The sequence below is a fragment of the Dasypus novemcinctus genome, chromosome 27 (genome assembly GCF_030445035.2).
Source record: "Dasypus novemcinctus isolate mDasNov1 chromosome 27, mDasNov1.1.hap2, whole genome shotgun sequence".
Classification (NCBI taxonomy): Eukaryota; Metazoa; Chordata; class Mammalia; order Cingulata; family Dasypodidae; genus Dasypus; species Dasypus novemcinctus.
The window spans coordinates 8,012,401-8,027,465 of record NC_080699.1 but is presented as its reverse complement, the minus strand read 5'-3'; the positions used below and the strand labels follow the sequence as shown (position 1 = coordinate 8,027,465).

The 15,065-nt window shown below is 39.7% G+C and overlaps 1 protein-coding gene across 9 annotated transcripts in view; it reads right to left on the bottom strand.

Annotated features, from left to right (window-relative positions):
• YAP1 (Yes1 associated transcriptional regulator) overlaps positions 1-15,065 on the bottom strand; it is a 116,155-nt gene that overhangs the window by 51,928 nt on the left and 49,162 nt on the right. For all 9 annotated transcript variants that reach the window (XM_058289201.2, XM_058289196.2, XM_058289200.2 and 6 more), the window contains exon 3: positions 3,977-4,092. In XM_058289201.2, the coding sequence (XP_058145184.1) occupies positions 3,977-4,092 (116 nt within the window). The remainder of the gene's footprint in view (positions 1-3,976; positions 4,093-15,065) is intronic.

The following is a 15,065-nucleotide window of genomic DNA, read 5'->3' as shown; positions in this document are numbered from 1 at the left end:
CTCTCAGTTAGAAACAGAATGGACATCACCATCCCAAAACACTCAAGATTGGGGAATGAACAATGGACTGAAGTAGACATTATTATTCTAGCAATAGAAGAACTTGTATCACTGATGTAAAGGCAGTGGCCGCCAGAGGTTCTGAGGGAAGAACAGGTGTAACAGGAGGGTATTTCGGGGACATCGGAATTGTCTTGCATGACACTGAAATGATGGGATACAGGTCATTATACATTTTGTCAAAACCTATAAAATTGTGAGGGGCAAAGTACAAACTGTAATGCAAACTATAGTTCATGGTTAGGAGCAATGCTTCAGTATGTGTTCACCAAATGTACCACAGTAATGAAGGCTGGTGTTAATGTGAGAAAGTATGGGAGGGGAGGAGGGTGGGAATCCCCTATGTTTTTGATGTAACATTTACATAATCTAAAGCTTTATTAAAAAAGAAAAAATTTAGCCCATTAGGTTTTAGTAGCCTAGTGATCCAGCACCTCAATATGAATTACATTCATCTTTCCAAGTTTTTCCTACTTAAGTTATTAATAAAAAGCCTGAAACAGGGAAAGGGAGGGAAAAAAAAAGTTCCTGTAGCATGCAAACCAAGTCTTTCAACAATATGTAGAGGTCCTCTATTTATTCTGAAATATCCACTGAAATGGAAGAAAGGGAAAATAAGCAAATACATATATTTCAGAGTAAAAAGAGGCATATGCTGAACAGATGTTATCAACAGGTTCTACACTGATCTGATAGTTAAGCCTCCTTTTGTAGCTTTGACCAAAATCACAATAACCCAGACTTTCTGTTCTATGCTGGGAACTTTCATGTATGCTTAATCGAGCATTATATCCTAATGTGGAAATATTAGATGATTCCTTTTCTATTTTAGGATCCAGTTTAAACGAGAAGAGGCCTTTGAGTTTTACTATACCCGTTACCCATTCTCTTCCTCTCCTAACTCATGAGACTGACTATCCCTTAAAGGCAATGGCCTCTAGTGTTCTTTTCAAACATTGTCACTCTTTTATTAGAAACCAAGTCCCCTTAAGTGAACATCATTTTCATACCACCACTTTCAGCACAATCAGTTTCCTAGGACCCACTATAGTAATTTTAAATACCGCCACCAGTACATTAGTAGGCCCTATCTACTTCTGCTTTCTCTGGGACTACTCTGTCGTTTATCTTATCCCTGGTTCAAACACAGATTAAGAGCTTGGGTTCTGAAATCCCAAACCTGAAACCTGGTTCCTACCACTTAAAAGTCGAATGATTTGGGGCAAGTTATTCAAGTCTTCTCACATGTAAGGTGAGACTAATAACAATACCTAACTTAAATGGCCATTTTGCAGGTTAAATGCAACAGTACAAAATGACCTTAGCAGAATATCTGGTGTAGCAATTTGATATAATTGATGAATTCCAAAAAGAAATAATGGATTATGCTTGTAATCTGATTTGTACCTGGGCATGATTGAGTTATGATGAGGGCGTTGCGTCCCCACCCCTTGGTGGGTGGGGATTCACAGATAAAAGGCATGGCAAAGAACAGAGTTGTGGATTTCTGATGTTAAGAGTTTAATGCTGAAGACCCAGGAAGTCAACACGCAGAGGAAAGAGAAGCCAGCCCCAGGAAGGAAGGAACCTTGAAACCAGAGTAAAACAGGAATGTAGGAGCAAAGGAAGCCTGAACCCTCGCAGACGTCGGCAGCCATCTTGCTCCAAATAGATTTTGGTGAGGGAAGTAACTTATGCTTTATGGTATGTGGTATCTGTAAGCTTCTACCCCAAATAAATACCCTTTATAAAAACCAACCAATTTCTGGTATTTTGCATCAGCACCACATTGGCTGACTAATACACCTGGCATATAACAGGACTGATATATTTATACTGATGATGATGATGCAACATCTTATAAAATCATTTACACATGTTTAAGTCTCTTCAGAGGTAGCTTTTCCATTTCAGGTTCTCCTTTCCACTCTCTATTCCAAGCTGTCTCTATACACTTTTCTCCATCTCATACCTAACCTGACCAAGTTATGCTTCTTGCCACTCCACTAAACCTATACTGCCAAAGACACCTCTTTATGAAAAACTGCTCTAAGCATGCCAACTAAATTACGTGAAATATATAAAAATATTTATTTCACAAAGAAAACACAGAAATGAAATAAAACATACATGATTATGGTAAAACCCACCAAAACCACTTTGAAAGTATACCTTTGAATTTAAATAGAAATTTAAGCTCAAGGTCTCTCATTTCTTTAGAACATTACCATTAGAAAATAAAATTGAAAAAAAAAACGTTCTAAAAGAATCACAATCAACCTTACTAGATAAAAAATCTCTCAAAATCAAATTTAAATTAATGAGGCATTTGTTAACTAATTTTCTAGGTATACTTTTAGATGGAGCATAACGAAAGGAATAATATGAATCATTTCCTTTGGACTAGAAATACAAGACAACTTTCACAACTTTCATTTGACAATTTGGTAGCTTTAAAAAGAAATAGCCGCCAAGTAAAAATATTTAAATACCTGGAAAAATTTTTGACTTTAAAAACGTTAAGATTTAAATTAAATGTCATATAAAACTGTACAGATTCTGAAAATAAATGCATTCATATTATAAGCTAAAATGGAAGATTTAAGGAATTAGTTTTTTCCTCAAGAGTTTATATGAAGAAAGTTTATGCAGAAAAGTTCACGCATGAATCTTGCTTTGTTTTTTCTTTTCGGCTTTTAACTCTTTAGAATTAAAGTGTTCAACTGCCAAAGGCAAAAAGAGAGTTATGGAACAGCAGATACAGTCTTACACTGACATCATCTTTCGGGGCAGGGCATTTCAAAATTCCATGAGCTCTTCTAGCCAAGGACCCCTCAAGTCCGCCAGTCCCTTTCCTAACTGCTACTATTTAAGGAAATCTCCATGCAGCTACTACTGGATATGTTGGTTGGATAGCTAAGATGGATGTGTTGTGACGGCCACAAGGGCCATCATTTACTCTTACTGCCATCTGTGCCCTGAAATGGGGCAACTCAGCAGAGCAGGTAAAATGCAGGGAGACAAGGGAGCAGGCAGAAACTAAATCAAATGAACGCAAATCCCTGATGCCCGGCATGGGGTTGCATCTTCCCAGAAGAGTGGGCATCTTCTCCCAATGTACACGAAGGTACATGCTGGTTAGCTATGGCCTGGGCCTCCCTCCTAAAGGATATAGAGGTTAGAGGGTATCTGAGTGAGTAGGAAAGAAGGAACTGAACTCTTACTTAGTATCTAATCTGAACTGTAATAAAAGCTTTATACTTATCATTTCCTTTGATATTTTGCTCTTTATTGTTATCTTTCATTTTGTGGATGAGGAAAACTGTAGGCTTAGGTAAACTGCCAAATAAAAGGCAGAAAAAAGATTTATACTCAGATTTATCTTCTGTGGAAAAGGTGGAGATGTGTTCAGTAACTCATGCCAGATGTGGGTAAGAAAGGCTCTTTAGGGATTTATAAGTACAGCCTTCCAGTTATTTACAGGGTAAAATGAATTTGTGCTTCAGAAAGTAGGTAAGAACCCCATGGGTTTGCTTTCCATCCATACCACAAGAGGAAGAGGAAGACTTCGGCTTTAAGTCTTCAGATACCAAAAACAAAAACAAACCAAAAAACACAGCAGAAGAAAACATGTGCATGTCACAATTAGCCAAACCAGAAACTTGAGATATTCAATTCACAACCAAAATTTTAAAGATTGGTGGCCTTCAATTACTGGCCTCTTTATGTAATAATGATCACAAGGCTGGGGTATAGTATATTTTACTTTGAAATAAAATAGGTTTCCCAAATGAAAGTGGACAGAAAATAAACACCACTTATGCTCCAGTTTCCTGAAAAGAATAATTACCATTTTCCACAGAAAGTTTTACCAATAAGCATTACTCGACGCGCTCTCATACAGGGTCTCACTCACCGGAGGCCGAGTTCATCAGATTCTGCTGCACCGGTGGGCTGGTGGGGGCCGTGACGCTCAGCTGGGAGAGCATGGCCTTCCGGGGGTCCTGCCATGTCGTCGTCTGATCAATGTGACTAGACAAAACAAACCACTTCATTAGACAGCAAATACCATGTCCTAAAACAAATCATTCTCCCCTTATCAAAACAGGGTAGATATATATAGGATAAGAGGCAAAGGGTTCAATATTATTTCTGTAGAAACAAAAGTCAGGTCCTCTCACTGCTCCCACCCTTCCAAAGCAGCACACCTTTTTTTTCATACATAAATTACTAAATCATGCCCTCTTAGATCATACAGCTCCAAGATTTGGAAAGGTATCCCTGAAAATGTAAGCAAAAGGAAAATACTTTCACTTAGTAGACAATTATCCATTCTAATTCAAAGATAAGATGTAGTTATTATATTTATTGTCTAAAACAAGTCACATGACTAAAACCTAAGATTCATATGTAAATTGACCAATTTTCTTCTCCTAGAAACAAGAATGTCCATTAATATAAAATCTTTAGGCCTAAAACCCTTTCTATGTAAAACATAAAAAGATAGACGTCTTCTTACATAATCCAAAGCCAAAATAAAATTTAAAACTTCATCTACAAAGTCTGCATTTTCTATGACTCTTTGTTGAAGAACATGATCTAACGTCTAAAATACTTTGCTATTCCTAAACATTTTCTTCACTTACTGCAAAATATCAAGTATGTATGCATATCAATTTCTTCATCTATAAAACTGGGGGTGAAAACAGCCAAAGATGCTATTAAATATAAGGCTATGAGGCATTTAACACAGTATCTGGTATATGAGTATTCAAGAAATGTTAGTTTTCTTGCTTCAATAAAGTTTGTTTCAGGAAAACAAACTATTATACATATGAATCTATTTAAAAATACCCAAAGATTTATGCATAACGTTCTCTTCAGTATCATTTGCAACTACAAAAAATAGAAAGCCACTTAACAACCACTGATTGGTTATATAAACATGGCTATGTAAGACAGACTATTGTGTAGTCACTAAACACATTTTAGAAGGGTATTTAAGAACATGGAAAATATTCATAATAAAGTTTTAAAAAATAAGTTGTAAAGCATTATATATAGTATGAAGTTTATTGTTTAAAAAAGAAATATGTACACATGTACATGAAAACATATGGGAAGGATACATAAAAAGTTTTAGCTTTATTTTTGGATGGTAAAATTACAGAATTCTGCTTTCCTAGATCTTCCTATTATTAAAAGATCATGGGGCTTTCAGCTGAACAGCCATCTTGCAGTAATTCACCAAAATGATGAACACAAAGGGAAAGAGAGGAATCCACTATATGTTTTCTAGGCCTTTTAGAAAACAAGGAGTTGTTCCTATGGCCACAGATATGCAAATCTACAAGAAAGGTGATAGCATGGACATCAAGGGAACGGGCGCTGCTCAAAAAAGGAATGCCCAGGAATGCCCACATACGTTACGGCAAAACCTGAAGAGCATGTGTCCCCAGCATGCTGCTGGTATCGTGGTAAACAAACAGGCTGAGGGCAGGATCCTTACCAAGAGAATTAATGTGAGAACTGAGCAGATTAGGCTCTAAGAGCTGAAGTAGCTTCCTAAAATGTGAAGGAAAACGATCAGAAAAAGAAGGAAGCCAAAGAGAAAGGTACGTGGGTAAAAATAAAGCGCCAGCCTGCTCTACTCAGAGCAACACATTTGGTGAGAACTAACTGAAGGGAGCCTGAGCTACTGGAATCAATGCCCTATGAATTCACGGCATAAGAGGTGTAAATAAAATAAATAAATAAAAGACATATGGATTGTTTTAAAAAAAAAAAGATCATGGGAAGCGCACGCAACTCAAGCAGTTAAGCAATTGCGTGCCCACATGGGAGGTCCCCAGTTTGGCTCCTGCTGCTTCCTAAAAAGATGATGTGCACATACCCAACAGACACAGAGATCAGACCGCGAGCACGCAAATGGGGGGGGGGGGGAATAAATCTTAAAAAAAAAAAAAAGACCATGAACTCACATTACTTTTGAAATGGAAGGAGGGGAGGGGTGAGGACATAAAAGTTATTTTTTAAAAAGGAACTACCAACCAAAAATCATTTTTGGTATAGCTGTTTAAATTTCAAATCTGAGTCCTCTCAAATCATTCCATGATAAATAACCATGTCAACGGTAAGGAAATGACACCTTGTCAAATAACCATCCTGAAATGTAACTGGACTGCTATCTCATGAATAATGTTATCTTATCAATAACACAGTAAGAAAGGATCACAGGCAGCCGATATGACTCAGGCTTTCAGGCACTCACCTCCCATGCGGAGGTCCCAGGTTTGGTTCCTGGTGCCTCCTGGAGAAGGCCAGCAAGCAATCAAACAATGAGCAGACAGAGGAGAGAACTATGGGGGCGGCGACAAAAAATGGAGGGAGGGAGGGAGGAAGAAAGGAAGGAAGGAAGAAAGGGAAGGAAGGGAAGGAAGGACTAGAATGGAGCCCCAGAGGGGAGAAGAATTCTTTTAGCTCCCAGGCAAGCAGAAAGGGGGTGAAAATAGAAGGAAAGAATGTGGATGATTAGTAGACACAATAATGCACCTCGGTACCTGTCAATTCAAGGCAATTACAGACCAACAAATGTTAAAAAATATATATCTATTTCTTTAATAGAATATATAATTTCTCTTCTCAAGTGTTAATTAACCAGCACCTCCTTATTTATTTTTTTACCAGCTATATCTGCTTTTCAGCAGTAGCACTAGCATTTGTTCCTATCTAAACAACATAGGACCAACACACCTTATTCCAAAAGATCAAGCCCTCATCAAGCCCAGTAAGGTTCCTCCTCCTCTTCAATGCTCCACATGAGTCACTGAACAAAAACAAATGCACTGAAACGTTCTCTAGATATACAGTGCTTCTTACGCGAATGGATATTAAGCAATTCCCATGTGGTTATTACTACAAGCACTCAAGGAAAGAAGCTTGAAATCTACAAGATAACCAAACTTCTAGAAAATGTTTCTTATGGTCTGTGATGTTAAGAAACTGGCAAAGGAAATGGCCAGTGATTCATTACTACCAGCTCTTAAATTTTAATATAAGCATATGCCACTGCCTACTCCCTGTCTCAAATATTTTCTTTAAATCCCTGGCATATTTGGAGGGATGAAAGAGAAAATGGAGGCATGCTGGTTGCAGGTTCAGGACTCTGACTGCTAACAGGTTTTAACATCTCAAACAGTGGAATTTCTCTGAAAACTAACCCATTACATAAATCATTTTAATCCATTGAAAACCTTTGACGCTTGAAGTTACAGGTCACAATTACATGGGGGCCCAATAGAGGGTTAAAAAGCCCATTCTGATGACTGAACATAACAAGCACATCATCCCAAATACTGCAACCAATCCATCAATCTTTTCTTGAGGCTTCTTTAAATAAATTTGGGTTTTTAATATAGAGAACTTAATTTTACGTCTCTCAAACGAAAAATTATTTTTCTGAAATTTTACCGAAGTTTACAAATGCTCAAATTTCTCCTCCTGAAAAAGCTGTTTAACATCAGTTTAGTTAAGAGCCTGACTTAGTTTGCTAGAACTGCTGTAACAAAAGGCCAGACAGGTGGACTTAGACAAAGGACTTTATTGTCTCACAAGACTTAAGATTTTTAAAAATAAACAGAAATTTCTGGTTAAGAGATTTCAAAATCAGTAAAGAGGTCCTTCCAGAGTTTGACCTTACACGTCTCAGGCAGATCTCACTGCCACTGTGAACAAAGCCTCAAACAGGGGTGCTCTGAGGGCTCTAGAGCCATCCAGACCTACAGGCAGAGCACACAGCCCCTTGAGATAAGCACCCCACTGGTGGGCCTTATCTTGAAATATATGACAACCTATTTCCTCAATGTAACAGAGTTAGACTCATAATTTCCCTACACAAGATTCTTCTATAATTAACACTATACCTGTTAAATATGTCTCAGAGACTTAAATCTTCCACCTGCTCATATGCTGGGTGAGCCCTGAATCTCAGCAGAGTTGGGGCCAACACCTGCTCTCCAGTTCACTGGACTCACCAAGCACGACTAATAAAATGATGATGGACAATCCCCATCCCAAAAAATCAGAGTTATCTACAAATGCAAGCTTCCATCTGCCCCCTGATATCTAAGGCCACTCTTATGCAAAGCACAGTGGGCATCACCACCCCAAAATCCTCAAGGTTGAGGAATGAACACACATAAGGGGGGAATGTAACCATGGACTAAAGTAAACTTATTTATATTGTAGTAATGGAAGAACATGTAACATTGATATAAAGACAGTGGCTACCAGAGGTTCTGATAAGAGGGGGAAGGAAGAATAGGTGGAACAGGGGGCATTTTTAAGGCACTAGAATTAAATGTAACCACAACTTAAACTAGAGACCTTGGTTAGTAGCAATGCTTCAGTATTTATTCATCAACTGTAACAAATGCACCACACAATTAATTTTAAGATGATAATAGGGGAAGATGTGGTAAGGGGTGGGGGTGGAGTATATAGAAATCCCTTATGCTTTTTTTTTAAATTTTAAAAACAACTTATTGAAGTATATCATTCATACACGAATATAAACAGTAAGTGTAAAGTAAAAGTTGTGAACTTACAAAACAAACATGCGTAACATCATACAGGGCTCCCATATATCACCCCACAACAAATACCTTGCACTGCTGTGAGTCATTTGTAACTAATTATGAAAGAGCATCATCCAAGCGTTATTACCAACTATAGTTGTTCTTACACTTTCAATGAAATTTTTCTGTCATCTAAAACCTCTTTAAAACTAAAGATTATTATATATTAAAAAAAAGATTTATAAAAACAAACAGAATTTACTGTCTTCTAGGAAGCTAGAAGTCTGACATCAAGTTGTTGGCAAGCTAAGGCATTCTCTGAAGTGTACGGAGGGTAGCTTGCCAGCAATCCTTGGTGTTTGTTGGCTTATAGCTGTATCTCTGCCTCCATCACATGGCAATCCATCCTCTAGCTCCTCTTTTGGTTTCCACTGACTACATCCAAATTTCCTCTCCTTATAAAGACTTCTGTCATTTTGGATTAAGGCCCACTCTGATCCAGTGTGGTCTTATCCAAATAGGATCTGGGGAGATCTTATCTATAAATGAGTAGGCATCCACAGGCTTGGGAGTTACAACTTGACCTGTCTTTGTGGGGGACATAATTCCATCTACCATACAGCCCTATTTAAGCTGTACTATACTAACTCATCTAATGTTCCACTTAAAAAGAGCTACATCTCTTTAAGGAATAAAGATGCCATTATCTAAATTATCCAACTATAAAGGCATGTGATCATTTAGATACCAAAGGAAATGTGACATAAATTCAACTTTAGAGTAGTTTTGTTTTCACTTATCCCATAAGATTAAATGAAAAAAAAAAATACTATTTTATCCTGATAAGTCCATTTGCAAGAGTAAACACAAAAATATAGTCTTCCATTTTATCATAACAAAAACAATTTTTATAATAACATTTCACACCAGAAAGGTATTTTAGCCAAGGCCAAATAAAAAGCTTGCCAGGTTCACTTTTCCCCCAGATATCCTAATACCTTCCCCCATTTCTTACTCATCTTTACTCAAATGTCGTATTAGTGATACCTTCCCCTGTCCTAAAATCCACACTTTGTGTAATGGTTAAATTCATGTATCAACATGGCTAGGTTATAGCATTCAGTTGTTTGGTTGAGCAAGCCCTGGCCTGATTATTACTCGGAGGATATTTCAGAATTTAAAACATTAGTCAGTGAATTACATCTATGGCTTATTGTAGCGACAAACAAAGGAAACTGATTTGGTGACAGTAGCCCCATCCAATCAGCTCAAGGACTTAGAGGGAGACCTGATTTCAGCAGTCAGAAAGAATTTCTAACTCGACCTCAGCCAGCCAGCTTCTCCTGGAGAAGTCAATGAAACTTTTCATCAGTGTTCGTACCTTGCAGCCTGCCTTACGGAATTCGGACTTGCCAATCCTCCCAGTTATGTGTGTAGATATATATTTTTCACCTTTACACACACACACATATATCCTGTCAGTTCTGTTTATCTGGAGAACTCTAACATAACTAGTTTAAATGCCTAATTCCCATTCTCTGCTGAATTTTTCCTTGATAACACTTTATCGTCATCTGACATATATTTTGTCCATTTCTTTCAACTAGAACATAAGTTCCAAGAAAAGAAGGACTTTTGTCCATTACGTTCTCTGTTCAGTCTTTAATGATAAGAATAGTGCTCAATAAATACCCAATAAATTAAAAGCAAGCTCCTTTTTTGCCATAAAAACATTACACTTTCTCCAAAAGCCCATGTGACCTTACTGACTTTATCATCGCCCACCTTTTCCAAAATTTCAAGTAAGGCTTGAACCAACATTAAAGTAGCATCAAAGAAATTGTTGGTGACATTGGCAAGAGTAATTTCAGTAGTGTGGTATGAACAGGGAATAGAAAACAAATAAGTAGACAAATTTAGTTGTGCATGGGGAGTGTAGCAGGTTGATATGGTTATGAATTCCAAAAATAGATATCGGATTTTGTTTGTATCCTGGTCTATTACCAGGCAAGACTGAGTTATAATTAGGGCTTTGATTGGGTCACGTCATTAGGGCGTTGAGTCCCCACCCAGCAAGGGTATGGCAGATAAAAGGCATGGCAAAGGACAGAGTTGGAGCTTTTGATGTGTTTCTGATATTGGAGTTTTGATATTGGACTTTGATGCTGAAGACTTAAGCTGGAGCCCTGGGAAGTAAGCTCCCAGAGGAAAGAGAAGCCAGCCCCAGGAAGAAAGGAACCTTGAGTCCAGAGAAAAGCAAACCCCAGGAACATAGGAAGCCTGAACCCTCACAGACATCGGCAGCCTTCTTGCTCCAAACAGACTTTGGTGAGGGAAATAACTTATGCTTTATAGCCTGGTATCTATAAGCTCTTATCCAAATAAACATCCTTTATAAAAACCAACAGAACATCCCTGAAGGAATGGAAGGAGGAGGCTGCCCATCTGTACAGAAGACTCCTAAGGAGAGGTTCCATGCCCGGAGGCCAGTCCATCCTCCACTGGAGGCAATAGCCACCTCGGAAGCTGTTCCACGGCTGTAATTGAAAGCTCCATTTCCCATAAACGGAGAAGGGAGAGATGGTTGGACACCAACTTCAGCTACTGATGAGTAAACTGAGAGGGCTACAGTTTAATCCAGAGAACAGCTAAAGTCTGAGCCTGTCCAGGTCAGAAAGAGACCGGGAGTCTTTTTTTTAAGATTTATTTATCGCCCCCACCCCGGTCTGCACTCTATGTCCATTCGCTGTGTGTTTTTCTGTGACCACTTCTATCCTTATCAGCAGCACCGGGAATCTGTGTTTCTTTTTGTTGAGTCATCTTGTTGTGTCAGCTCTCCGTGTGTGCGGCGCCATTCTTGGGCAGGCTGCACTTTCTTTCGCGCTGGGCGGCTCTTCTTACGGGGTACACTCCTTGCGCGTGGGGCTCCCCTACACGGGGACACCCCTGTGTGGCACGGCACTCCTTGCATGCATCAGCACTGTGCGTGGGCCAGCTCCACACAGGTCAAGGAGGCCTGGGGTTTGAACCGCGGACCTCCCATGTGGTAGGCGGACGCCCTAACCACTGGGCCAAGTCCGCTTCCTGGGAGCTGCCATCTTAAATCTGCACCTGGCACGACGGGAAGCAGGACGGACTGAGAATCCCAGTGCTGGTGGGGACCGGCTTCTTCCCATCCAGAGCGTACTGCAGCTCTAGCCTAGGCCCCAGTGCCACCTCCAGCAGGGAGGAAGTTGTGGGGACCTGCACCAGCCTCTCCGGGAAATTACCGACCAAGCGGCAGAGGCTGGTGATTGTCCTACTATGGTGGCATGAGTCACCCCAGAAGCTGTTCTGTGGCTGGAATTGGAAGCTCCATTTCCCATAAATGAGAAGAGGAGGAGATGGTTGGCTGCTGATTTCAGCTACTGATTGGTAGACGAGGCTGGCTAATAACCCTGGGAACAGCTGGGGTGTGAATATATCCAAGTCGGAAAGAGGCCGGAGGCCACCATTTTGACTCTGCCCCCAGCTGACGGGAAGCCAGGACCAAAAATCACAGTGATGGTAGGAACCGGTGTCTTTCACCCAAATCCGCCTGCAGCCCTAGCCCAGCCTTTAGTCACACCTCTGGCAGGGAGGAGGCTGGCAAGCTCTGCACCAGTCTATCCAGGTAACTGAGGGTACCTTTGGCTAGCACAAACTGAATAATCGGAACTCTCCCAGGGCAACTGTGGTCATCTTGGACCCACATTGCATAGATTGCTGCCCACACCTGCAGTTCCATCCCCACCCCAGGCAAGGGAGAAAGTGATGTGATACTTCATCAGTCTCTCTGAGCAACTACAGTCTAGGCCTGCACAACCTGGATTATACTCTGTCCCTACCTCTGGGAAAGGAGAAAGTTGGGAGAAGCTTCATGGGTCCCTGGGGCAATGAATGCAACTTGAGCCTCCACAGTTTATAGCACCAATTACATCCTTGGCTCCTACTGCAAAAACCAGTAAGGGAGAAAGGGCAGGAAGCCCTAAACGAAAGAGAAAAACTACACCCAGAATAAATACTGTAGTAATCCAGATGCCAAGACACCAACAAAAAAATTACAATCCACACCAAGAAACAGGAAGATATGGCCCAGTTAAAGGAACAAGATAAAGCTCCAGATGACATAAAGGCATTGCGACAACTAATCACAGATGTTCAAACAAATCTCCTTAATAAATTCAATGAGATGGCTAAAGAGATTAAGGATATTAAGAAGACACTGGATGAGCACAAAGAAGAATTTGAAAGCATACATTGAAAAATAGCAGATCTCATGGGAAAACAAGGCGAATAAATGAAATTTAAAAAACACTGGAATCATATAATAGATTTGAAAGGCAGAAGAAAGGATTGGTGAGCTTGAAAAAATGGCCTCTGAAAGTGAACATACAAAAGAACAGATGAAGAAAAGAATGGAAAAAATTGAACAAGGTCTCAGGGAACTAAACGACAGCCAGAGATGTGCAAACATATGTGTCATGGTTGTCCCAGAAGGAGAAAAGAAGGGAAAAGGGGCAGAAGAAATATTTAAAGAAATAATGTTAGAAAATTTCCTGACTCTATTGAAGGACATAGCTATCCATATCCAAAAAGCACAAGGTACTCCCATCTGAAAGAATCCAAACAGACCAACTCCGAGACACATACTCATCAAAACATCAAACGCCAAAGACAAAGAGAGAATTCTGAGAACAGCAAGGGAAAAGCAATGTATAACATATAAGAGATATCCAATAAGATTAAGTGCTGATTTCTAACCAGAAACTATGGAGGCAAGAAGACAGTGGTCTGATATATTTAAAATACAAGAGAAAAACTTCTAGCAAAGAATTTTATATCCAGCAAGACTGTCTTTCAAAAACAAGGGCAAGATTAGAATATTCACAGATAAACAGAAAGTGAGAGAATTTCTAAGCAAGAGCCCAGATTCTCAGGAGATACTAAAGGGTATGCTAGAGCCAGAAAAGACAGGAGACAGAGGCCTGGGAGAGAGTCTAGAAATGAAGATTATAGCAATAAAAGTAACTACAAGAGTCAAGAGTGGTGAAAATAAAATACGACAGATAAAACTCAAGTAGTCAGGAAAAAACTTGACCAGTGATGTAAAGCACTTGTATTCAGAAAACTGCAACCCAATGTTAAAAGAAATCAAAAAAGTCCTACATAATTGGAAGAACATTCCATGCTCATGGATTGGAAGACTAAATTTCCATAAGATGTCAATTGTACTCAAATTGATATACAGATTCAATGCAATCCTGATAAAAATTCCACCAGCATTAAAAAAAAAAACAAAACTGAAAACAGAATTAGCAAATTTATTTGGAAGGGGAAGAGGTCCTGAATAGCCAGAAACATCATAAAAGGAAAAGCGAACCCTCATCTCTGGACTTTACATCCTACTACCAAGCTATAGTAGTAATAACAGCATGGTACTGGCATAAAGACAGATACAAAAACCAATGGAACCAAACTGATGGTTCAGAAAAAGACCCTTGCATGTATGGTCAAGTGATTTTTGACTAGCCTGTCAAACTCAAACAGCTCGGGCAGAACAGTCCATTCAGCAAAATGGTGCTGAAAGAACTAAACATCTATAGTCAAAAGAAGGAAGGAGGACCTCGATCTCATGCCTTATCCAAAAATTAACTCAAAATGGATTAAAAAACCTAAAAATAAAAGCAAGAACCATAAAACTTCTGGAAGAAATTGTAGGAAAATATCTTCAAGACCTGGTGGTGGGTGGTGGATTCTTAATGGAGATAAGAGGACTGAGGGAAGCAGACTTGGCCCAGTGGTTAGAGCATCCGTCTACCACATGGGAGGTCCACGGTTCAAACCCCGGGCCTGCCTGACCAGTGTGCAGCTGGCCCACGCGCAATGCTAATACGCGCAAGGAGTGCCCTGCCATGCAGGGGTGTCCCGGCATAGAGGAGCCCCACGCACAAGGAGTGCATCCCGTAAGGAGAGCCGCCTGTGTGAAAAAAAGTTCAGCCTGCCCAGGAATGGCACCACACACACGGAGAGCTGACACAGCAAAAAGAAACACAGATTCCCGTGCCGCTGACTACAACAGAAGCGGACAAAGAAGAACACACAGCGAATAGACACAGAGAACAGACAATTGGGGGCGGGGAGGTGAGAGAAATAAATAAATCTTTAAAAAAAAAAGAGGAGGACTGAGATGGACTACTGATGTTTAATGTATGTAGAAGTTTTAATTAGCTTTATTGTAAAACTGTGGAAATGTACACATGTATGGTAATAGTAATAGGTAGTTTATAAATAGGGATGTGGCTGAAAATGGTAGTCTAGGGATGTAAATGCCAATTGACAGAATGCTAGAGAATAATCTAGAAACTGAACAGCACAGTAAACCAAGAGGTGGATGAGAATTGTGGTTGA